Raw genomic sequence first — 24,791 nt, 5'->3', positions numbered from 1 at the left:
CACTGCCCATGACAGCGTTGCCCGTCCGACACGACGAGGAGGTAGGGGTTTGTTTTTCCAGACAACGCAACGCACACACGCCAACACACGCACACACGCGCGTGCACATGGCACCTTGCTCGCTGAAGCAGTGTAAACGGCCCCTGCCGGCGCGTGCCAACGCCCGCAGAGCCTCGGCCGTCTCCGCGCCGCTGGCATAGCAGGCGGGGCCACTGGTGCCGCCACCACCGCTGCCACTTCCCCCCGCGCTGAAGAGGCAGGCGTGCAGCCGCACCTCCTGGCCCAGGTTGGCCTCCTCCACATAGCCGCACACGGCCGCCTGCATTGCCACAACAGTCGACAGGGGGTGCCATTATTCGCAATATGTTTCAGTGGCGCATTGTTGTTGATTTTATTTTACATTTATCTAGAGAGTGCCTTAACTCGAGGCGCTTGCACGTCTTTTAAAAAGCGGTCACGACAACGGTAGTGGTTAAGATGGCAAAGGGGCGGTGCGAGGGGGGCCGAGGAGTGAGTGAGTGACCGCAACGGAGGGCACGCAGGGGAGGGATGGCAAGGAGTGGAGGGGCAAGGGAAGGGGAGCGAAGAGGAAGGGAATGGGCGATGATAGAGAAGAGGTGAGGCTTTGAGAGAGGAACAGAAGAGCGTTAAGGAGGGGGACTGCTTTTCCTTCGTGAAGAGACTTTTAAGGAACTTGAAGGGATCTTTATAGAATAGAGTTCGAGTTTGTTCTTTCTTCCTTCTGCGCTTCCGTAGGTTCTCTGCTCTACGGAGGGATGCCAACCGGGTTTTGATGTCAGCCTGAAGTGCCTCTATGCCCTCCTTTTCCACTTCCGAGGCTTTCTTCCACTGTTTCTTAAGCTGTCTCCTTTCTTGAACGAGGCACTTGATTTCTTGTTGCCTCCTGGAAACTGGTGGGGTTGGAACCTTTCTCCCGCCTTTTGCCTCTTGCACTCCAAAGCTTTCTGCTCCGTACTCATAGATGATGTCCCCCATCCTCTCCAACTTCTTCTCCACAGTGCCTCGAAGTTTCTCGAGGGTCAAGGTAAGGTCAGTATTCACTGTTTCCCACAACTTCTTGTCAATGGCGCCAGGCCACTTCACATACGGTCTGTGCCCTGGTAGTCTCCTCTCGATTGCAGGTCTCGGAGGCTGGGTGAGTTCCACTCCTGTTGTTGGTTCCACCTCAGTTGTTACTTCGGTGCTTGAGTTTACGTCCTCCATGACAGTGGTACTGATGCACTGCAAACTATGGTTTGCGTCCAGTTGCTGTGCTTCATTCGACTGATTTGATCGCTTTCGCAGAAAGTAATCAATGCGAGGCCTCTGTCTCTCTTTACCCAAACACCCCTTCTTCCCCTGGTGGATCCTCAACCCATGGTGTGATGTAACTTTCCTCCAACCACAGACACATACCTGCATCTGTTTGTGGCCTGCTGTTGCAGCGGAACTTGTGGCAGTTGCTGTGGTGTTCTCTTGTGCTGTGCTCTCATTACTCGTAGTCGTTTCCGGTCCAGTCGTTACCATGTTGTCAGTCGATGAGTCATCTTCCGCCCCCGCTCTCGCAGACTCTAGGGGTATTCTCGTATGTTGACTTTCTGTAGCTAAATCGGGTGTTTCCAACATACTGCGAAGCATGGGAAACTACAGAAATGGGAAGCTAACCCATGACTGTCCCAGTGGGGTCTATTCCCTCCTGTCAGCCGTCTCTCCGTGCCGCCACAAGGACTTTCCCCTGTTGTCAGCTGATCTTTCTCAGCAGTCACTGGACAAGTCCAGATATTCAGATTCCAAAGAACACAGGATGAGATGTTACTATCCTTTGTGCAAGCACTTCCAAGAGTTCATGAACAGTGAGCCTGGTGAAATTTGGGGAGCGCATCGTCAGTAGTGACCCTTTGGTTCCTAGGGTGTTTCGGCCTTTCATACTATACACCCTCCCCAAAGGCGGCCAGCGACAGGGTGATCAATCCTACGCTTGCGTCCCATTCCCAATTAGTCATAGGAGTTGCCTTGTTGTTGGTAGCCAACATCCCATGGGACTATGCATGGCAGGGGCGTCCTCCTCCCTGAGTCAAGCATTGTTGACTGCATACCTCCTGGCCCTCTCACTTTGGGGCCCAGCTGGGGTCTTTCCTCTTCATCCAGAGCCACTGACTGCTGCCTTCTGCCGCCTCCGATACAGCTTTGATTGCCGAACGCTGGCTCTGGCCCTTAATTCCCAGGTCTCTAAGCAGTCTGGTTGTAGATGTTGCCACAAAACCTCTGCAGCCCACCTCCACTGGTCGGACTTCTGTGTTCCAGCCATGATGCCAGTGCTTCGGCAGCTAGATCGGCATAGCGCAGATGTTTTCGCTCATAAGCCTCATCTACTGAGTCCTCCCAGGGTACTGTGAGCTCAATGATGAAGACCTTCTTGAGCGAATGGGACCAGAGCACCATGTCAGGTCTTAGGGTGGTGGTTGCGATCTCCGGAGGAAACACAAGTTGCCGGCCAATGTCAGCTAGCATTTTCCAGTCGCGGGCCAAGCGCAGCTGGTCTCGCTCTATTGGTGTAGAGCCGCTCTTCGGTGGTTTAGCCCCTTCGCGGACAAAGGTCGTCCGTAAGGGGTGTGATGCTGCTGGGGGTGGTAGGGAGTTGGTGGCAGCTCGCTTGTCCTCCAGGGCGGACGCAAGGTTTTTAAGGACTTGGTTGTGACGCCAAGTGTAGCGTCCTTGGGTGAGGCTTGTTTTACACACTGTAAGAATGTGCCTCAGGTTGGCTTGCATGGAACAGAGGGCACAGTCCGGATCTTCACCATACCATTGGTGAAGATTAACTGGTGTTGGAAGGATGTCATATGTTGCTCTGATGGAAAAGCTCAACCGCCTCGCTTCCATGGCCCACAGATCCTTCCAGCTGATCTTCCTCTTCTCCACACTGTCCCATCGAGTCCACTGTCCTTGTTTGGCAAGAGAGACTGCCTTGGCCCACCTTGCAGCCTCCTCCTGATGGCGTACTTCCTGCACTACCATCTTCCGCCGCTCTGGTGCAGTGGCCTTACTCCAAGCAGCACGGCTAGTTAGCCCAAGGCCTCCTCTCCCTTGCTGAACATGACCCACAATGTCAGCATGTCTGAGGGCTGCTGTTGCCTCCTGGACTGCTTTTCCTGGCCTCCATTTGCGCCCAGTTGCCAAGGTCGGCGCGTTGTTGCTCACCACTGGGTCTCGAGATTCATTCAGTGTCATCTGGAGCCTGGTTTTTGCACACTTGAATTCCTCGGTTAGACTGGTGAGGGGCAGCTTGAGGACACCATCTCCATAGAGGCCTATGGTGGTAAGGCATCGTGGAACTCCGAGCCACTTCTTTAAGTAGCTCGTGGCTCCTCTTTCCATCTTCTCCACTGTTGAGATTGGAACCTCATACACTGCTAGGGGCCACAACACCCGGGGTAGGAGATCAAACTGCAGACACCAGGCCTTTAACTTTCCAGGTAGCTGGGTGTTGTCGATGGACTGTAGGCTACTACTGATGTCTTTGCGCAGCTGTTGCACCTGGTCTTTGTCCTTCAGGCTTGCATCATACCACCTTCCAAGGCTTTTTACCGGCTGCTCAGACACTGTTGGGATTTGGTCATCTCCGATGAAGAATTTCAGGTCACAGAGTACTCCCTTCACAATCGAGATGCTGCGTGACTTGGATGGTTTAATCTTCATACGGGCCCAGCTGATGTTCTCCTCGAGTTTTCTGAGCAGTCTCCTGGTACATGGGACAGTGGTGGTCAATGTTGTAATGTCGTCCATGTAGGCTCTGAGTGGAGGGAGGCGAAAACCAGAGTCGACTCGCTGTCCACCAGCAACCCATTTTGAGGATCTGATGATAACCTCCATTGCCATTATGAATGCCAATGGAGAAATGGTACATCCCGCCATTATACCTACATTCAGGCATTGCCATGAGGTGGTGAACTCTGAGGTGGTGAAGCAGAACTGCAGATCCTGAAAGTACGACTTCACCAGGGTTGTGATGGTGTCCGGTATGTAGAAAAATCTGAAGGCAGACCACAGGAGTTCATGGGGCACAGAGCCAAATGCATTGGCGAGGTCGAGGAAGACTACATGGAAGTCCCTTTTCTCCACCTTGGCCATTTGGATCTGGTGCCAGATCATGCTGGAATGTTCCAAGCAGCCAGAGAACCCTGATATTCCTGCCTTCTGTACAGATGTATCGACGTACGCATTCCTTTGCAGGTACTCGGCCATCCTCTGGGCAATGATCCTAAAGAAGATTTTACCCTCGACATTCAGTAAGGAGATTGGGCGGAATTGGCTAATGTTCACTGCATCCTTCTCCTTAGGGATCAGGACCCCGCCTGCCCTACGCCACACTTTGGGTATTATCTTCTTTTGCCAAGCTGTTCTCATAAGCCTCCAGAGGAACCTCAGGACGTCTGGTGCGTTCTTATACACTTTGTACGGGACTCCATTTGGCCCCGGGGCTGATGCTGTTCTTGCCCTTCGAACTGTGTTTTCCACCTCTTTCCATGTCGGAGGGCTGGTCTCAATATGATGTTCCGGGGGTTCAATGGGTGGGATATCTGATGGGATGGCCAGATGTTCATGTCGCTTTGAGTCAAAGTTTGTTGTTCTCAGGTGCTCTTCTAGGTCTTTCTTTGTTGTTTTTAGAACTCCACTTTTTTCCTTCGTGAAGAGACTTTTAAGGAACTTGAAGGGATCTTTATAGAATCGAGTTCTAGTTTGTTCTTTCTTCCTTCTGCGCTTCCGTAGGTTCTCTGCTCTACGGAGGGATGCCAACCGGGTTTTGATGTCAGCCTGAAGTGCCTCTATGCCCTCCTTTTCCACTTCCGAGGCTTTCTTCCACTGTTTCTTAAGCTGTCTCCTTTCTTGAACGAGGCACTTGATTTCTTGTTGCCTCCTGGAAACTGGTGGGGTTGGAACCTTTCTCCCGCCTTTTGCCTCTTGCACTCCAAAGCTTTCTGCTCCGTACTCATAGATGATGTCCCCCATCCTCTCCAACTTCTTCTCCACAGTGCCTCGAAGTTTCTCGAGGGTCAAGGTAAGGTCAGTATTCACTGTTTCCCACAACTTCTTGTCAATGGCGCCAGGCCACTTCACATACGGTCTGTGCCCTGGTAGTCTCCTCTCGATTGCAGGTCTCGGAGGCTGGGTGAGTTCCACTCCTGTTGTTGGTTCCACCTCAGTTGTTACTTCGGTGCTTGAGTTTACGTCCTCCATGACAGTGGTACTGATGCACTGCAAACTATGGTTTGCGTCCAGTTGCTGTGCTTCATTCGACTGATTTGATCGCTTTCGCAGAAAGTAATCAATGCGAGGCCTCTGTCTCTCTTTACCCAAACACCCCTTCTTCCCCTGGTGGATCCTCAACCCATGGTGTGATGTAACTTTCCTCCAACCACAGACACATACCTGCATCTGTTTGTGGCCTGCTGTTGCAGCGGAACTTGTGGCAGTTGCTGTGGTGTTCTCTTGTGCTGTGCTCTCATTACTCGTAGTCGTTTCCGGTCCAGTCGTTACCATGTTGTCAGTCGATGAGTCATCTTCCGCCCCCGCTCTCGCAGACTCTAGGGGTATTCTCGTATGTTGACTTTCTGTAGCTAAATCGGGTGTTTCCAACATACTGCGAAGCATGGGAAACTACAGAAATGGGAAGCTAACCCATGACTGTCCCAGTGGGGTCTATTCCCTCCTGTCAACCGTCTCTCCGTGCCGCCACAAGGACTTTCCCCTGTTGTCAGCTGATCTTTCTCAGCAGTCACTGGACAAGTCCAGATATTCAGATTCCAAAGAACACAGGATGAGATGTTACTATCCTTTGTGCAAGCACTTCCAAGAGTTCATGAACAGTGAGCCTGGTGAAATTTGGGGAGCGCATCGTCAGTAGTGACCCTTTGGTTCCTAGGGTGTTTCGGCCTTTCATACTATACACCCTCCCCAAAGGCGGCCAGCGACAGGGTGATCAATCCTACGCTTGCGTCCCATTCCCAATTAGTCATAGGAGTTGCCTTGTTGTTGGTAGCCAACATCCCATGGGACTATGCATGGCAGGGGCGTCCTCCTCCCTGAGTCAAGCATTGTTGACTGCATACCTCCTGGCCCTCTCACTTTGGGGCCCAGCTGGGGTCTTTCCTCTTCATCCAGAGCCACTGACTGCTGCCTTCTGCCGCCTCCGATACAGCTTTGATTGCCGAACGCTGGCTCTGGCCCTTAATTCCCAGGTCTCTAAGCAGTCTGGTTGTAGATGTTGCCACAAAACCTCTGCAGCCCACCTCCACTGGTCGGACTTCTGTGTTCCAGCCATGATGCCGTGCTTCGGCAGCTAGATCGGCATAGCGCAGATGTTTTCGCTCATAAGCCTCATCTACTGAGTCCTCCCAGGGTACTGTGAGCTCAATGATGAAGACCTTCTTGAGCGAATGTGACCAGAGCACCATGTCAGGTCTTAGGGTGGTGGTTGCGACCTCCGGAGGAAACACAAGTTGCCGGCCAATGTCAGCTAGCATTTTCCAGTCGCGGGCCAAGCGCAGCTGGTCTCGCTCTATTGGTGTAGAGCCGCTCTTCGGTGGTTTAGCCCCTTCGCGGACAAAGGTCGTCCGTAAGGGGTGTGATGCTGCTGGGGGTGGTAGGGAGTTGGTGGCAGCTCGCTTGTCCTCCAGGGCGGACGCAAGGTTTTTAAGGACTTGGTTGTGACGCCAAGTGTAGCGTCCTTGGGTGAGGCTTGTTTTACACCCTGTAAGAATGTGCCTGAGGTTGGCTTGCATGGAACAGAGGGCACAGTCCGGATCTTCACCATACCATTGGTGAAGATTAACTGGTGTTGGAAGGATGTCATATGTTGCTCTGATGGAAAAGCTCAACCGCCTCGCTTCCATGGCCCACAGATCCTTCCAGCTGATCTTCCTCTTCTCCACACTGTCCCATCGAGTCCACTGTCCTTGTTTGGCAAGAGAGACTGCCTTGGCCCACCTTGCAGCCTCCTCCTGATGGCGTACTTCCTGCACTACCATATTCCGCCGCTCTGGTGCAGTGGCCTTACTCCAAGCAGCACGGCTAGTTAGCCCAAGGCCTCCTCTCCCTTGTTATTTTTATTCCCCAGGAAAGCCTCACCGAGTCTCGAAATTTTTTTTTCAGAACAGTCCTGCCATGTGTAATCCCAAGTGAGTGATTTGTACTAAATTTTACAGCATTTCAGATGTTTTTTGGCCAATACCCATAACAGATGTTTTATAGCCTTTTTATCTGGCAACAAAAAAAGTGTCAGTTTTGTTGCCAGATACAAGGGTAAAAAACCAATTATCATATTTTGCTACTGGCAAAGGAGGTTCCAATGGTGTAAATGCTTACCCCGAGCTCTCAAACTTTGATGGTGCATTGTCTTTGAGTTGTGTGCCTTTTGGCATCACCTGGTCCAACACCATGTGAGACTAGGCTCTAAGAAAAGCTGTCTCAGGTGTGGACCAATCAATTTCAAGGACAGTGCATACATTATCAGAGTTGTGTTTTTTGTTTGCATTATAACCGCAGATATTGTGGTCAATGCAAACATGACTCCTTGTAAAAAATGTGTCAGTTTTGTTGCCAGATAAAAGGGTAAAAAAACTATTATCGGGGGTGAAGTGATCTGGTCAGGGGAGGATAAAGCGAACACCAGAGAAGTTAGAGTTCTTGTTGAGCACAAAAGCCAAAGCCTCATTATTTGGATACAGACTGTTAGTCCAAGAGCAATTGTAGCAAGATTTAATGGGCAACCCCTAAAAATACGTCTGTCCAAATATACGCACCAACATTGGAGAGCGCAGAAGAGGATATTGAAGAATTCCATGAAACGCTGAAAAGCACCTTAAAGGAACTGTCTACGAAAGATATAAAGATGATTGCGGAAGACTCGGGTGCCTCTGTGTGGAGCTTGTATGTCCCCCCCCCTGTTCTACACAGGCTTCCTCTGGGTTCCCCCGCTTTCCTCCCATAACAAGCAACACAACAAAAACATACTACGTAACTGGTATTAGTCAAACAATCCCAATGCTGAAAAGTTCAATTTACTCAATTGCACATAAGCAACATTACCCCACTACTGAGTGTTGAGAACTCGGCGAGGTATTCCTGGATAAACAGGCGAAGCAATAATAATAATCATAATACAGTCGATCACCGATTATCCGGTAGCTTGGGGAGGGGTGCCGGATTTAGAAAAATCCAAGATCACTCATCATCATTATTTAAAATAGCTTTTTTTTAGCTACTGTGGTGTCTATGTTTTTTTGTAGTGTTTAAAAAACTTGTTTACTATGTGAAATTGGCATAAATAAACAAATAGGCAAGTAATAAATATCCTCCTGTAAAACGTGACTATATTTACTGTACCGTACTTACCACTCCAATCTCGAAGACTCTGCATCATGGGGTGATGTATATACGTGCAGTATATTCATTGTTTAAGTTGTATGTATGTAGTGTATAATGTACTGGAAAAATATTTGACACTGAAATCAAGCATAGCTCCTTCTTTTTGCCATGCACGTGGTGCCAATCCGCCGGACTTGGTACAACCTTTGGAGCAGTTTTGCCGGTTTCGCCGGATCTCCCCAGGACCGCCGGATAATTTTGGAAGCAGCCGGATAATCACGTGCTGGATAAATCGATAATCAACTGTAATAATAATAGCAACACGAATAACAAAATAAAAGACGGTTTCCGCCATACCAGATCCTGGTCGGGCACACCGCTGGTGAAGACGTAGATGCCCTCAGGAAGCCCCTCAGGGTCCTCCAGTACCAGGCGCAGTGCACCCAGTAAGTCCCGGCCACCCCCGCACCGCCACTCCAGCACCCAGCTGCCGTGAGATCCACAACCACGGCTGATGCTGCCGCGCACTTCACACGTCGGTGATCGCTCGCGGCCGGTCTCACGATTGGACGACCGTTGATAATAAAGTTAACACGTAGTCGTAGTAGTAGGCTTTCTCGACCAACGTTATCCATAATAAGAAGTTTTTTTCGTGCATTAGATCACGTAAATATAAATGTGTCGTTAAACCTGCCACCACCTGACACAGCCCATTTAGTAAGGTTTGTGACGTAAATAAAACATGGCAATTTGTTACTAGTTCAGCACACTGGTGTGTTGGATAGTAAATTCTAGCTATAGCCTGATGAGGCTGGTTGTTGTTATAATCACTGGTGAAACGTCGTACTCGAATTATAAATGTTGTGGATTTACTCTTCAACACACAACTGGTGTGCTGTACTAGTAACTAATTGGCACATTTTGTTCACGTGACAAACCTTGGTAATTGGCTGTGTTGGGTGGTGGCAGGTTAAACAACACATTTATATTCACACGATCTAACCCAAAAAAAATCTCTATTGTGGATATGTTTAAAATAATTCTGTACTCGCGCCATTCTCATAGTGCAAGGCCATCACGAAGGTGCAGTGTTTCACAGACACAATGTGCATTAGTCTGCCAGTAAAAGACGATGATGAAGACGATGATGACGATGATAATGCTATTTAATCCCAATTCAGTAATGTGCGGGCAATTTTTTTTATATTGGGAAAAATTTGGATCGTGATAGCGGCACAAAAATGGTCTATTAATTTCAAATGATGTCATGGGTTCTTTAACGTCCACTGTGAAGCGGACGGGGAGTAGTATTTTATGGTTCGTACGCTACTGCAGTATTAACCACAGCAAATTCATACGCTATACTATATATTTTTTTGTATATATATATAAAACCAAACTATATAATAAACTATACTAAAATAAACGATATTTAGATTATTACCAGGTAAGGCCCACTGAGATAGCTCAGTGGGCCTTACCTGGTAGCTCTATTACAGAAGCGACCTGGCCACAAATGACAGCTCTTATCACATGGAAATTGTATAGCCGCCAAAATACTCTTAACACATTTTGATTCTAAATGTGGAGGGAAAAACCGGAGAACCCGGAAAAAAATACATGCGACCACGGGGAGAGTAAGATACAAACTCCAAATATACAGCAGGCGTCAGGGTCGGGAACGAACACATGACCTCGTGCATACCAGACGAGGTAGTTAACATCTCCTAGCCACCGTGATGATGATGAGAGACATGCAAACTCCAAATATACAGCAGGCGTCAAGGTCGGAATCGAACCCACGGCCTCTTGTATACCAGGCGAGGTAGTCCACCGTGGCGGCATGCTACCGCTGGGCCCCCGCGTTACCGCCCCCAACGCTTCCTCCCCACAGGAAGGGCGTTCACAGCGCCCACACTGACGGTGTAAGTGGGGGCTCCCTATGGCGAGGGACACGGTTAAGCGACAATTTCTTTATATATAAATGACAGACACCATTTGGTTGCGTAGAAGTAAAATAGCAAAATCAACATCATCTAACAAAGGAATCAGTCAGGGTGACTCGAATCAGCGAACCTTCACCTCAAAGGCAAAGCGCTCGCATTAGAAAGCCGCAAATCAAGCGCATTGTGACGTCTGCCTCAGCTGTGTTTGAGGAGGCGTGTGTGTGCGTTTGACAGCTCTCATTCTCCACCGCTTCTTCAAGGTAGCTATCACTGATTTCAAGGCGCGCGCGCTGTGGACCCACCTCCAGGCCGCCTGCAGGTTTTCGGGGCTTGGGGGAACCGGCGAAGGACGAAAGGCTTGAATTTCCTTCCCGAAGCTATTGTGGGTAGCGCACACGCACACACGGGCACGTCCACAATGTAGCTATCATCAATGCAATCAGACTTGAAACTCACGGCGTTAAGGCTGAATAATTAAATGTTTTCTTTTGTAACCGTGCAACACAGTAGCAGGAACTTTATATTTAAATAGCTAAAACGAATGAGAAGTATCCATAACAGGGTTTTTTTGTGGGTTAGATTGTGTGAATATAAATGTGTCATTAAACCCGCCACTACTCGACAAAGCGAATGAGTAAGGTTTCTCAAGTAAACAAAACGTGCCAATTAGTTACTCGTTCAGCACACCGGTTTTGTGTTGGAGAATAAATTCACAACAATATTTACAATTCGAGTACCGTGACATGTCGCCAGTAATTACAACAACCAGCATCATCAGGCGACAGCCAGAGCTGTGGAGAAATTCTCCTCCTGTTTCGGTCTTAAACAGAGGGATAAATGTCATGTCATCACTTGTGAGCCAACCATGTGTGAAGGCCAGAAGGGGGGTTAATGTAGTCATATAAATTAAAATGGATATCTATTATTCGTTCGGTTATTCACAGTAAAAATGTATAACATACATAGGGGCCGTCCATAAATGATGTCACGCACCTGGGGGGGGGGGGTCAGACATTTGTGACGATGTGTGACGAGGGGGGGGGGGTTTGAGCAATGTGACGTCACATCAAAATGCGCAACTTTGAATAAATATAGACAACACGTTCTACTTAATTAAATTGATTTTTTAACAAATGTTTTCTCCTACAACATCAGAGTGCATCGCCACATTAAATACACACTACAATGACAATAGTTAAAGCGATTTGAAAATATGGTTTGGGGGGGGGGGCAGAGCTTTGTAACGTCATATTTGAGGGGGGGGTCTGACTTTTTGTGACGCCGTGTGACGAAGGGGGGGGGGGGAGGGTTAAAAATCGTCCAAAATCGCGTGACGTTATTTATGGACGGCCCCATACATAATTATGTAATTAGCACACTATTTAGAATGTTTGGCTTTAAACTCTCACTTCCAGATTGGATTGCAACGTGAACTTTAGGCTCAATAAATCCACGTTTTTAAAGCCGTCAGGAACCAATGTGTCTCCATTGGCGTTTTTTTTTGTCCACAATTGGAACATTTCAATTATATATGCAACGCCGCAGTAGGAATCTGTCTCTTTCCCTCCACGAGTGTTTGATTCTACGGCAGTCAACCAGAGGCATCCCGCGCGGATGTCACGACGTGCGTTTGGATTTACACGAGCACACACAGACGCTGCAGTGCGAAGCTATCAGAATCAGAATATTTATTGATGCTGCAGGATGAAAATTCGATGAGCTATAAAGCTCTTTTTCACAAATGTCCAGGAGATGTCCAGGAGGGGCATGGGGTAAGAACGTTACAACAACAAACAATACAAAAAAAGTAGTGCAAAGTACAATAAAGGTAAACAAATTACCCAAACACACACAAAAAACTATACCATCCCCATCCTACCACGCAAACCACACTGAGGTATTAACTTATATTTCAGAAGCGACCTGGCCACAAATAATAGCTCAACAAAGTGTCATATAATTTGGAGATTTATAGCAGCAAAATTATCTAAATAATTATCTCAATACATGATTCTAAACGTGGAGAAATCAGAGTCGAGATCGAAGCCCCGACCTCCTGCATACCAGGTGAGCAAGATAACATCACAACCAACGTGGCGCCCCTGGAATAAATAAAACACATTCACATTCAATACTCTTTGGTTCTTTCGGTAAAGTCACGTAGGTATAAAATAAATTAAATCACGTTTCGGGCGCAACACAAGCATCCGTCATCAGGTGGGACAACTACAGCTAGAAACAATTGCTGAAGTGGGCAAAAGGGCTGCTGTAACAGGAGGCTATATCCCTCTAGCTTGCAGCACTCCACTCCCCCTACCCCACACCCCCCTCTCTATCTCTCCTCCCTGGCTCCTCGTGACTTTACCGAAAGAACCAAAGAGTATGGATCCCTGCAGTCACGAAAACTTCAAATCTAGACATATGTTCAAATTGCATCATCTTATCTCGCATAGACTATTGCGATGTCTTACTCCCTGACGTGGCTAAGAAGGTGCTGATATATTTGCAGCATGTTCATAATGTGGCTGCTAGGGTGTTAACCAGAACACCTTATTCACATCGTACACCCGCTGTGGTCTCCCTGCACTGGCTTCCAGTTTCGCATTAAAAACAGCTTACAATCCTATTGTTAACTTACAAAACCATCTTGCCCCAGCTTACATCATTGACATGCTGCACCCCCATGTGTCCCCTCAAGGTCCCTAAGATCTGGGGGATGATGCAGATCTTCTCTCCATTCTCAGGTTGAGGCTTCTTCGGTCTATGGGTGACCGAGATTTTTCCCCGTGTAGCCCCCAGACGATGGAATGCTCTTCCACGATCTTTGAGTCTTTGAACATTTTTAAAACGCGTCTTAGAACCTATTTATATGCTTCCCCTTATTTGACTTTTAGTTAATTTAGTAAATGGATTCTTAAAATATGTTTAAAATAGAATTCGTTTTATGCTGAGTTTCTGCTGCTGCTGCTGTGTCCTGCACAGCGCTTTGAGATCCTTGATGAAAAGTGCTATATACATGGAACTAGCTGGAAGTACCTGCCGTTGCCCGGGGGAAAAATATATTTAAAAACTTCTCAAAACTTAAAAACACAACATATACATACACAAATACGAAGCTATTGTAAAAACCCGGCGTGCGGACTCTATAGTCGCATCTACCAACTCTGCAGCAGTATATATTGACTATAGTAGTAACTGCACACATTGGGGTGGGAGGGGGAGAAGAGAACATCACACTTTGAAGAATTACCTCAGCGTTGTGTCTTTTTTTTTGGCATCAAAGCAAATGAGAATTTTTCCCCGTCCCTCACCGATCGCGCGTGTGCGTTGCTATGAAAACCACGACGTTTCGTGCATGCGAAGATGCGTGCTTTGGCGCGCGCTCAGCATAGTAATATAATAATTAATAGTACTAAATTGTCAATTTAACTACTTTTAAGTTACAAATGTAAACCCCAGTTAAGACGGGAAAACGTTTAACGAACTACATGTAAAGTTTGCACACAACCCTATTCTTTATAATTCATATTATTATATATTTTTTAAGCAATGTAATGATACATTTAAATAAAACTTTGATCATTATCCGGTTAATTAAAATGAAACCCAACGCGCAGTGAGAAAAAAAACAAAGGAATCACATTTTTTTGGCTGCTGCAGCTCTTTACTATTAAAATTTCCCTCCCTTTATTACTGCTAATCCTACTTCCTCCCTTTATTACTGCTAATCCTACATAATACACGAGCATAATATGACTTTGAGACCCCCCCCCACCACCTACACATTCCACAAGTAGTGACTAATCCCATATCTGCATTTTCCATAAATATGCTAAATTCCTCTGTTGATATGTAAATTCCTTTGTCAAGGCGCTCTCCTCTAACCCGTGCTTAAATATACGCTGCCAAGCTTGGTGGTGTTCATTCGAACCCTGTCATTCCGACAGCCCTGTTCTTCACCTGAGGACGGCTGCTTGCGTTGTGGCCGAAACGTCGTGAGAATTGTATTTTATTATTTTATTATTTCCCTTCTATGTGACTTTACCGAAAGAACCAAGAAGAAGAAGAAAAAAAGGAATCGAAGGTTGTAGATTTCTTTAGAATCGGCCTATTCCCGTTTAATCGATACCACAAACGCTCACCAGATATCGATTCTCACCAGTCCTGTATGCGGGTTGATGCCACACACTTCATGGTCATTCCCCACCCCCCCCCCAAAATACAAAAGCCTATTTTTATACGTTTGTATTCAGTATGGGAGCTACACACGTGCCAAATTTAAAGTTTGTAGCATGTTGGGAAGTATGCTAAACATTTCGAACAGACACACATATCCACAAATTTCCCTTTTAAAAATAAGATAATTATTTTGATTTAAAGCTTTCGTGACTGCAGGAATTCATATTCTTGGTTCTTTCGGTAAAGTCAAATAGAAGGGAAATAATAAAATAATATTAATATATAATTCTCATTGTTTTATATTAATATTATTTTATTATTTCCCTTCTACGTGACTTTACCAAAAGAACCAAGAATAAGATAATTATTATCATCATCAATTCCAAAGCTTCAGAAAGGGCAGTAAAGCAACAGCAAAAACAGTCCCAGACCACACCAAATTGTACACAAACTCGGAAGCATTTGCCCTCGTCGAGTGCAAAGGCAGAGATAAAGTTTGTACAACAACAACAAATGTCAAATCACGATTTATTTTCAAATTATACTCAAATCTTTTGTTACCATGCCGAAAGTGCAATACAACTCGGACAGGAAGTCAGCTGCACTTCTTACACAGAGTGAAGACGTTCACTGGGAGTGAGGGCGTTCACTGGGAGTGAGGGCGTTCACTGGGAGTGGGGGTGTTCACTGGGAGTGAGGGTGTTCACTGGGAGTGAGGTGTTCACTGGGAGTGGAGGTGTTCACTGGGAGTGAGAGTGTTCACTGGGAGTGAGGGTGTTCACTGGGAAGTGAGGGCGTTCACTGGGAGTGGGGGTGTTCACTGGGAGTGAGGGTGTTCACTGGGAGTGAGGTGTTCACTGGGAGTGGAGGTGTTCACTGGGAGTGAGGGTGTTCACTGGGAGTGAGGGTGTTCACTGGGAGTGAGGGCGTTCACTGGGAGTGGAGGCGTTCACTGGGAGTGGAGGTGTTCACTGGGAGTGAGGGCGTTCACTGGGAGTGGGGGTGTTCACTGGGAGTGAGGTGTTCACTGGGAGTGAGGTGTTCACTGGGAGTGAGGGTGTTCACTGGGAGTGAGGTGTTCACTGGGAGTGGCGTGTTCACTAGGAGTGAGGGTGTTCACTGGGAGTGGGGGTGTTCACTGGGAGTGAGGTGTTCACTGGGAGTGAGGGTGTTTACTGGGAGTGAGGTGTTCACTGGGAGTGGGGTGTTCACTGGGAGTGGGGGTGTTCACTGGGAGTGGGGGTGTTCACTGGGAGTGAGGGTGTTCACTGGGAGTGAGGTGGTCACTGGGAGTGAGGTGTTCACTGGGAGTGAGGTGTTCACTGGGAGTAAGGGTGTTCACTGGGAGTGGGGGTGTTCACTGGGAGTGAGGGTGTTCACTGGGAGTGGAGATGTTCACTGGGAGTGAGGGTGTTCCCTGGGAGTGAGGGTGTTCACTGGGAGTGAGGGTGTTCACTGGGAGTGGAGGTGTTCACTGGGAGTGAGGGTGTTCACTGGGAGTGGGGGTGTTCACTGGGAGTGAGGGTGTTCACTGGGAGTGGGGGTGTTCACTGGGAGTGAGGGTGTTCACTGGGAGTGAGGGTGTTCACTTGGAGTGATGGTGTTCACTGGGAGTGAGGTGTTCACTGGGAGTGAGGGTGTTCACTGCGAGTGAGGGTGTTCACTGGGAGTGAGGGTGTTCACTGGGAGTGAGGTATTCACTGGGAGTGAGGGTGTTCACTGGGAGTGGGGGTGTTCACTGGGAATGGGGGTGTTCACTGGGAATGAGGGTGTTCACTGGGAGTGAGGGTGTTCACTGGGAGTGAGGGTGTTCACTGGGAGTGAGGTGTTCACTGGGAATGGGGGTGTTCACTGGGAGTGAGGGTGTTCACTGGGAGTGAGGGTGTTCACTGGGAGTGGGGGTGTTCACTGGGAATGGGGGTGTTCACTGGGAGTGAGGGTGTTCACTGGGAATGGGGGTGTTCACTGGGAGTGAGGGCGTTCACTGGGAGTGGGGGTGTTCACTGGGAGTGAGGGTGTTCACTGGGAGTGAGGTGTTCACTGGGAGTGGAGGTGTTCACTGGGAGTGAGGGTGTTCACTGGGAGTGAGGGTGTTCACTGGGAGTGAGGGCGTTCACTGGGAGTGGAGGCGTTCACTGGGAGTGGAGGTGTTCACTGGGAGTGAGGGCGTTCACTGGGAGTGGGGGTGTTCACTGGGAGTGAGGTGTTCACTGGGAGTGAGGTGTTCACTGGGAGTGAGGTGTTCACTGGGAGTGGGGTGTTCACTGGGAGTGAGGGTGTTCACTGGGAGTGGGGGTGTTCACTGGGAGTGAGGGCGTTCACTGGGAGTGGGGGTGTTCACTGGGAGTGAGGTGTTCACTGGGAGTGAGGTGTTCACTGGGAGTGAGGTGTTCACTGGGAGTGAGGGTGTTCACTGGGAGTGAGGTGTTCACTGGGAGTGAGGGTGTTCACTGGGAGTGAGGGTGTTCACTGGGAGTGAGGGCGTTCACTGGGAGTGAGGTGTTCACTGGGAGTGAGGTGTTCACTGGGAGTGAGGTGTTCACTGGGAGTGAGGGTGTTCACTGGGAGTGAGGTGTTCACTGGGAGTGAGGGTGTTCACTGGGAGTGAGGGTGTTCACTGGGAGTGAGGGCGTTCACTGGGAGTGAGGTGTTCACTGGGAGTGAGGTGTTCACTGGGAGTGAGGTGTTCACTGGGAGTGAGGTGTTCACTGGGAGTGGGGTGTTCACTGGGAGTGAGGGTATTCACTGGGAGTGAGGGTGTTCACTGGGAGTGAGGTGTTCACTGGGAGTGAGGTGTTCACTGGGAGTGAGGGTGTTCACTGGGAGTGAGGGTGTTCACTGGGAGTGGGGGTGTTTACTGGGAATGGGGGTGTTCACTGGGAGTGAGGGTGTTCACTGGGAATGGGGGTGTTCACTGGGAGTGAGGGCGTTCACTGGGAGTGGGGGTGTTCACTGGGAGTGAGGGTGTTCACTGGGAGTGAGGTGTTCACTGGGAGTGGAGGTGTTCACTGGGAGTGAGGGTGTTCACTGGGAGTGAGGGTGTTCACTGGGAGTGAGGGCGTTCACTGGGAGTGGAGGCGTTCACTGGGAGTGGAGGTGTTCACTGGGAGTGAGGGCGTTCACTGGGAGTGGGGGTGTTCACTGGGAGTGAGGTGTTCACTGGGAGTGAGGTGTTCACTGGGAGTGAGGTGTTCACTGGGAGTGAGGGTGTTCACTGGGAGTGAGGTGTTCACTGGGAGTGGGGTGTTCACTGGGAGTGAGGGTGTTCACTGGGAGTGGGGGTGTTCACTGGGAGTGAGGGCGTTCACTGGGAGTGGGGGTGTTCACTGGGAGTGAGGTGTTCACTGGGAGTGAGGTGTTCACTGGGAGTGAGGTGTTCACTGGGAGTGAGGGTGTTCACTGGGAGTGAGGTGTTCACTGGGAGTGAGGGTGTTCACTGGGAGTGAGGGTGTTCACTGGGAGTGAGGGCGTTCACTGGGAGTGAGGTGTTCACTGGGAGTGAGGTGTTCACTGGGAGTGAGGTGTTCACTGGGAGTGAGGGTGTTCACTGGGAGTGAGGTGTTCACTGGGAGTGAGGGTGTTCACTGGGAGTGAGGGTGTTCACTGGGAGTGAGGGCGTTCACTGGGAGTGAGGTGTTCACTGGGAGTGAGGTGTTCACTGGGAGTGAGGTGTTCACTGGGAGTGAGGGTGTTCACTGGGAGTGAGGTGTTCACTGGGAGTGGGGTGTTCACTGGGAGTGAGGGTATTCACTAGGAGTGAGGGTGTTCACTGGGAGTGAGGTGTTCACTGGGAGTGAGGTGTTCACTGGGAGTGAGGTGTTCACTGGGAGTAAGGGTGTTCACTGGGAGTGGGGGTGTTCACTGGGAGTGAGGGTGTTCACTGGGAGTGGAGATGTTCACTGGGAGTGAGGGTGTTCCCTGGGAGTGAGGGTGTTCACTGGGAGTGAGGGTGTTCACTGGGAGTGGGGGTGTTCACTGGGAGTGAGGGTGTTCACTGGGAGTGGGGGTGTTCACTGGGAGTGAGGGTGTTCACTGGGAGAGGGGGTGTTCACTGGGAGTGAGGGTGTTCACTGGGAGTGAGGGTGTTCACTGGGAGTGAGGGTGTTCACTTGGAGTGAGGGTGTTCACTGGGAGTGAGGTGTTCACTGGGAGTGAGGGTGTTCACTGCGAGTGAGGGTGTTCACTGGGAGTGAGGGTGTTCACTGGGAGTGAGGTGTTCACTGGGAGTGGGGTGTTCACTGGGAGTGAGGGTGTTCACTGGGAGTGAGGGTGTTCACTGGGAGTGAGGGCGTTCACTGGGAGTGAGGTGTTCACTGGGAGTGAGGTGTTCACTGGGAGTAAGGGTGTTCACTGGGAGTGAGGTGTTCACTGGGAGTGGGGTGTTCACTGGGAGTGAGGGTGTTCACTGGGAGTGAGGGTGTTCACTGGGAGTGAGGGTGTTCACTGGGAGTGAGGGTGTTCACTGGGAGTGAGGGTGTTCACTGGGAGTGAGGGTGTTCACTGGGAGTGAGGGCGTTCACTGGGAGTGAGGTGTTCACTGGGAGTGAGGTGTTCACTGGGAGTGAGGTGTTCACTGGGAGTGAGGGTGTTCACTGGGAGTGAGGTGTTCACTGGGAGTGGGGTGTTCACTGGGAGTGAGGGTATTCACTGGGAGTGAGGGTGTTCACTGGGAGTGAGGTGTTCACTGGGAGTGAGGTGTTCACTGGGAGTAAGGGTGTTCACTGGGAGTGGGGGTGTTCACTGGGAGTGAGGGTGTTCACTGGGAGTGGAGATGTTCACTGGGAGTGAGGGTGTTCCCTGGGAGTGAGGGTGTTCACTGGGAGTGAGGGTGTTCACTGGGAGTGGGGGTGTTCACTGGGAGTGAGGGTGTTCACTGGGAGTGGGGGTGTTCACTGGGAGTGAGGGTGTTCACTGGGAGAGGGGGTGTTCACTGGGAGTGAGGGTGTTCACTGGGAGTGAGGGTGTTCACTGGGAGTGAGGGTGTTCACTTGGAGGGAGGGTGTTCACTGGGAGTGAGGTGTTCACTGGGAGTGAGGGTGTTCACTGCGAGTGAGGGTGTTCACTGGGAGTGAGGGTGTTCACTGGGAGTGAGGTGTTCACTGGGAGTGGGGTGTTCACTGGGAGTGAGGGTGTTCACTGGGAGTGAGGGTGTTCACTGGGAGTGAGGTGTTCACTGGGAGTGAGGTGTTCACTGGGAGTGAGGGTGTTCACTGGGAGTGAGGTGTTCACTGGGAGTGGGGTGTTCACTGGTAGTGAGGGTGTTCACTGGGAGTGAGGGTGTTCACTGGGAGTGAGGTGTTCACTGGGAGTGAGGTGTTCACTGGGAGTGAGGTGTTCACTGGGAATAAGGGTGTTCACTGGGAGTGGGGGTGTTCACTGGGAGTGAGGGTGTTCACTGGGAGTGGAGATGTTCACTGGGATTGAGGGTGTTCCCTGGGAGTGAGGGTGTTCACTGGGAGTGAGGGTGTTCACTGGGAGTGGGGGTGTTCACTGGGAGTGAGGGTGTTCACTGGGAGTGGGGGTGTTCACTGGGAGTGAGGGTGTTCACTGGGAGAGGGGATGTTCACTGGGAGTGAGGGTGTTCACTGGGAGTGAGGGTGTTCACTTGGAGTGAGGGTGTTCACTGGGAGTGAGGTGTTCACTGGGAGTGAGGGTGTTCACTGGGAGTGAGGGTGTTCGCTGGGAGTGAGGTGTTCACTGGGAGTGAGGGTGTTCACTGGGAGTGGGGGTGTTCACTGGGAGTGAGGGTGTTCACTGGGAGTGAGGTGTTCACTGGGAATGGGGGTGTTCACTGGGAGTGAGGGTGTTCACTGGGAGTGAGGGTGTTCACTGGGAGTGGGGGTGTTCACTGGGAATGGGGGTGTTCACTGGGAGTGAGGGTGTTCACTGGGAATGGGGGTGTTCACTGGGAATGGGGGTGTTCACTGGGAGTGGGGGTGTTCACTGGGAGTGAGGGTGTTCACTGGGAGTGGGGGGCGTTCACTGGGATTGGGGGCGTTCATTCACTCTGCGTGAGCAACCGATGCTGCCGTGCCCCGCAGCTGCCAAACGCAACACTAAAACAGCGGCGTGCACGGCACTTCACAGACATAACAAACTGTGTCCGAATCTGACATACGCATGCACAAGCCGTGTAGAATTTGTCCCAAAAAAAAAGATCAATCCCGACCCCAACGCATGCATGTATTTCTACCCGTGGTCGCGTGATTTTTCTCTGGGTTCACCGGTGTTTCCCTCCAAATTTATAATCAACGTGCGTTCAGAGTATTTGGCTGCTGTAAATTTCCACGCGATGAGCCACTTCATTGAAGCTATCGTTTGTGGCCAGGTCGCTTATTAAATAGAGCTGTATAGCTTAGTGGGGCCTTACCTGGTAAAATATATAGTTTTTACAGTTTTAGTTTATATGCGTATCTGTGGGTGCGAGTGTGCGACCCACGTGATGATGTTGAACGACTCTTTGCCAGTGAGCTGCGTTTGCAGTAGCAGACGCATCGAGTGCTGGACATGCACCAGGTAATCGGCATTCATCTCGGATAGGTCCACCAGCACTGCCAGCCTGTGCACACACACACATATCACACCCTGTCAATTTCCTGGGTACGTCTGAGAATATCAGATTCGCAGTGTCTCTTCCAAAGCTGCACTTTAACAACCGTTTGATTAAAAGACAGAGGTATCCATAATATAAGTTTTTCTTGGATTAGATTGCCTAAATATAAATGTATCTAGATTCAAAGCTTTCGTGACTGCATGAATTACTCCTTGGTTCTTTCGGTAAAGTCACGTAGAAAGAAATTAAATTATATAATAATAGAATACGACGTTTCGATTGCAACACAAGCAATCGTCATCAGGTACTAATGAATGAGAAAACAAACCGAATAAACTTAGAAATATAATGCAATACAACACAGAGAGTCGGCTAACATAACAGTCAACACCCTACCTGGTTAATTACGTTCTTCCAAAGATTGCTAAATTTGAGAGAGAGACAAAACACAGACATGGAGACATAGACAGACACACAAGCAGAAAGAGATAACACAGAGACCCACAGAGAGAGACACACACATAGGCACACAGAGAAACAACGCCTCTGTGTCGAGGCCTTAAATAGAGAGGGGGGGTGGGGCAGAGAGGGGGGGGGGTAGTTAAGCACACTGGTGTTCTGAACTAGTAACTAACGGGTAACTAATGGCACGTTTGTTTACGTGACAAACCTAACTAATCGGCTGTGTCGGGTGGTGGCGGGTTTAACGACGAATTTATATTTACGCGATCTAACCCCAAAAAACCTCTTATGAATTATATTGGTCGCAAAAAGCCTACTGCTACAACGTGTTAATCAGAGAGAGATTTGTTTGCTGAGTGTACCTCAGAGGTGCATACAATTAAGCATGCTGTAATTAAGGGCAACTGGGGGACTGTCTAGAATTTGACATGCTTTGAAGCTTACTCTTCAATTGTGTCTAATACATTTTAAGGGGAAGTTTGCTTCATGATGGACAACTGACATCAAAGCCTGACCCTGTGGGTGGGATGGCTTTGTATGACGACAGCTCTCATGTACAAACAATAGTGTTAAGCTACACGTGTCAACAGCATACAAAGCTCTAACATTCACCACTTCTAAATACGCAGGGTGGCCCAAAAAGTCAGGACATGTAGGGTTATTTCAGTTATCTTAACACTGGCATTTAAAACATTGTAATTATTTATTCTTTAAGTTAATATTTTACTTGGTGTAGACCAATCAGTTTCAAGGACAATGCATTTATTATCAGAGTAAGTTTTTGTTTGCATTCTGACCATAAGTATTGTGGTTAATGCAGACATGATTCCTCGTAAAAAGGTTTCAGTTTTGTTGCCAGCAAAAATGGAAAAACCTATTTTTAAAATTTTACCTGTTATCATTATATATATTTTTCGGTGAGGTCACCTCAAATCAAGCGCTAAATTAATTGAGACAAACATAATTGATGAATGTTCAAAGGTTACACACCTGTAATCTTAAAATTAATTTCACAAGATAATTCATGCAGGAATTAATGTTTATTAAATTAAACAGTCAAATGTAATTTGTTAAAATAAATATAATAATCCGATGTGTGTTTACTTTGAGCCACCCTGTGGGCAAAGACAAAGATCTCCCATATAGCCGTTAATAGCCTGTTGGGGAAAGTGCTGTAAGCGAGCACCTATGACGGTCGACATGGCACACGGGGAGGCGGATAGCCAGCACCCCGCCCGGCCGCCTTTGTCTCCCAAGTGGCGATGTTTACACACCGAACTAGGTACTAATTTTAGGCTGAGGCGACCTACGGGAAGCCCATGACCGGTTCAGATAATCGTCACTGGTGTCGACCGTGAGCGGGAATCGAACTTGGGTCGGTGGATGTATGTATGTTGAACTTCTTTCGCACCGTACGTAGCCAACTGCGCTGACCGCTTTGCTATGCTCGAGATATCTGAATATATATGTAGTGAGTCCAACTGAGTCACATACATTATTCTTCAGAGGCAACACATGTATTGTAACACGTAAATACAAAGGGGTAACTGCCCCTTTACCAGATACAGCCTGGGGTGGTGACCACCCAGCTAACTACACTATACGTAGGAGTTACAGCGACGAAGAGTCGGACCCTCACGTGCTGATGCCTCGTAGGACGTACAGTGAGGGAAAAAAGTATTTGATCCCCTGCTGATTTTGTACGTTTGCCCACTGACAAAGAAATGATCAGTCAATAATTTTAATGGTAGGTTTATTTGAACAGTGAGAGACAGAATAATAACAAAAAATCCAGAAAAACGCATGTTAAAAATGTTATAAATTGATTTGCATTTTAATGAGGAAAATAAGGATTTGACCCCCTCTTAATCAGAAAGATTTCTGGCTCCCAGGTGTCTTTTATACAGGTAACGAGCTGAGATTAGGAGCACACTCTTAAAGGCAGTGCTCCTAATCTCAGCTTGTTACCTGTATAAAAGACACCTGTTCACAGAAGCAATCAATCAGATTCCAAACTCTCCACCATGGCCAAGACCAAAGAGCTCTCCAAGGATGTCAGGGACAAGATTGGGCTACAAGACCATCGCCAAGCAGCTGAGTGAGAAGGTGACAACAGTTGGGGCGATTATTCGCAAATGGAAGAAACACAACTGAACTGTCAATCTCCCTCAGCCTGGGGCTTCATGCAAGATCTCACCTCGTGGAGTTGCAATGATCATGAAAACGGTGAGGAATCAGCCCAGAACTACACGGGAGGATCTTGTCAATGATCTCAAGGCAGCTGGGACCATAGTCATCAAGAAAACAGTTGGTAACACAGTACGCTGTGAAGGACTGAAATCCTACAGTGCCCGCAAGGTCCCCCTGCTCAAGAAAGCACATATACATGCCCGTCTGAAGTTTGCCAATGACCATCTAAATGATTCAGAGGACAACTGTGTGAAAGTGTTGTGGTCAGATGAGACCAAAATGGAGCTCTTTGGCATCAACTCAACTCGCCGTGTTTGGAGGAGGAGGAATGCTGCCTATGACCCCAAGAACACCATCCCCACCGTCAAACATGGAGGTGGAAACATTATGCTTTGGGGGTGTTTTTCTGCTAAGGGGACAGGACAACTTCACCGCATCAAAGGGACGATGGACGGGGCCATGTACCGTCAAATCTTGGGTGAGAACCTCCTTCCCTCAGCCAGGGCATTGAAAATGGGTCATGGATGGGTATTCCAGCATGACAATGACCCAAAACACACAGCCAAGGCAACAAAGCAGTGGCTCAAGAAGAAGCACATTAAGGTCCTGGAGTGGCCTAGCCAGTCTCCAGACCTTAATCCCATAGAAAATCTGTGGAGGGAGCTGAAGGTTCGAGTTGCCAAATGTCAGCCTCGAAACCTTAATGACTTGGAGAAGATCTGCAAAGAGGAGTGGGACAAAATCCCTCCTGAGATGTGTGCAAACCTGGTGGCCAACTACAAGAAACGTCTGACCTCTGTGATTGCCAACAAGGGTTTTGCCACCAAGTACTAAGTCATGTTTTGCAGAGGGGTCAAATACTTATTTCCCTCATTAAAATGCAAATCAATTTATAACATTTTTGACATGCGTTTTTCTGGATTTTGTTGTTGTTATTCTGTCTCTCACTGTTCAAATAAACCTACCATTAAAATTATAGACTGATCATTTCTTTGTCAGTGGGCAAACGTACAAAATCAGCAGGGGATCAAATACTTTTTTCCCTCACTGTATAGCTTCCAGCTTGCAGAACGAAGTGACCCTGGTACCTCTCAGGG

General features: G+C 48.8%; 1 protein-coding gene across 1 annotated transcript in view; it reads right to left on the bottom strand.

The window, feature by feature from the left end:
* Positions 1 to 24,791, bottom strand: part of LOC133353672 (von Willebrand factor A domain-containing protein 3A-like) — a 135,894-nt gene that overhangs the window by 64,865 nt on the left and 46,238 nt on the right. The window contains 4 exon segments of the mRNA XM_061570102.1: positions 115 to 319; positions 8,722 to 8,851; positions 10,613 to 10,687; positions 20,929 to 21,048. Coding sequence (XP_061426086.1) covers positions 115 to 319; positions 8,722 to 8,851; positions 10,613 to 10,687; positions 20,929 to 21,048 — 530 coding nt within the window.

This window comes from Lethenteron reissneri, chromosome 44 (genome assembly GCF_015708825.2).
Source record: "Lethenteron reissneri isolate LAM-NWPU_2019-01 chromosome 44, ASM1570882v1, whole genome shotgun sequence".
Taxonomy (NCBI): Eukaryota; Metazoa; Chordata; class Hyperoartia; order Petromyzontiformes; family Petromyzontidae; genus Lethenteron; species Lethenteron reissneri.
This window is presented reverse-complemented; position numbering and strand designations above follow the sequence as displayed.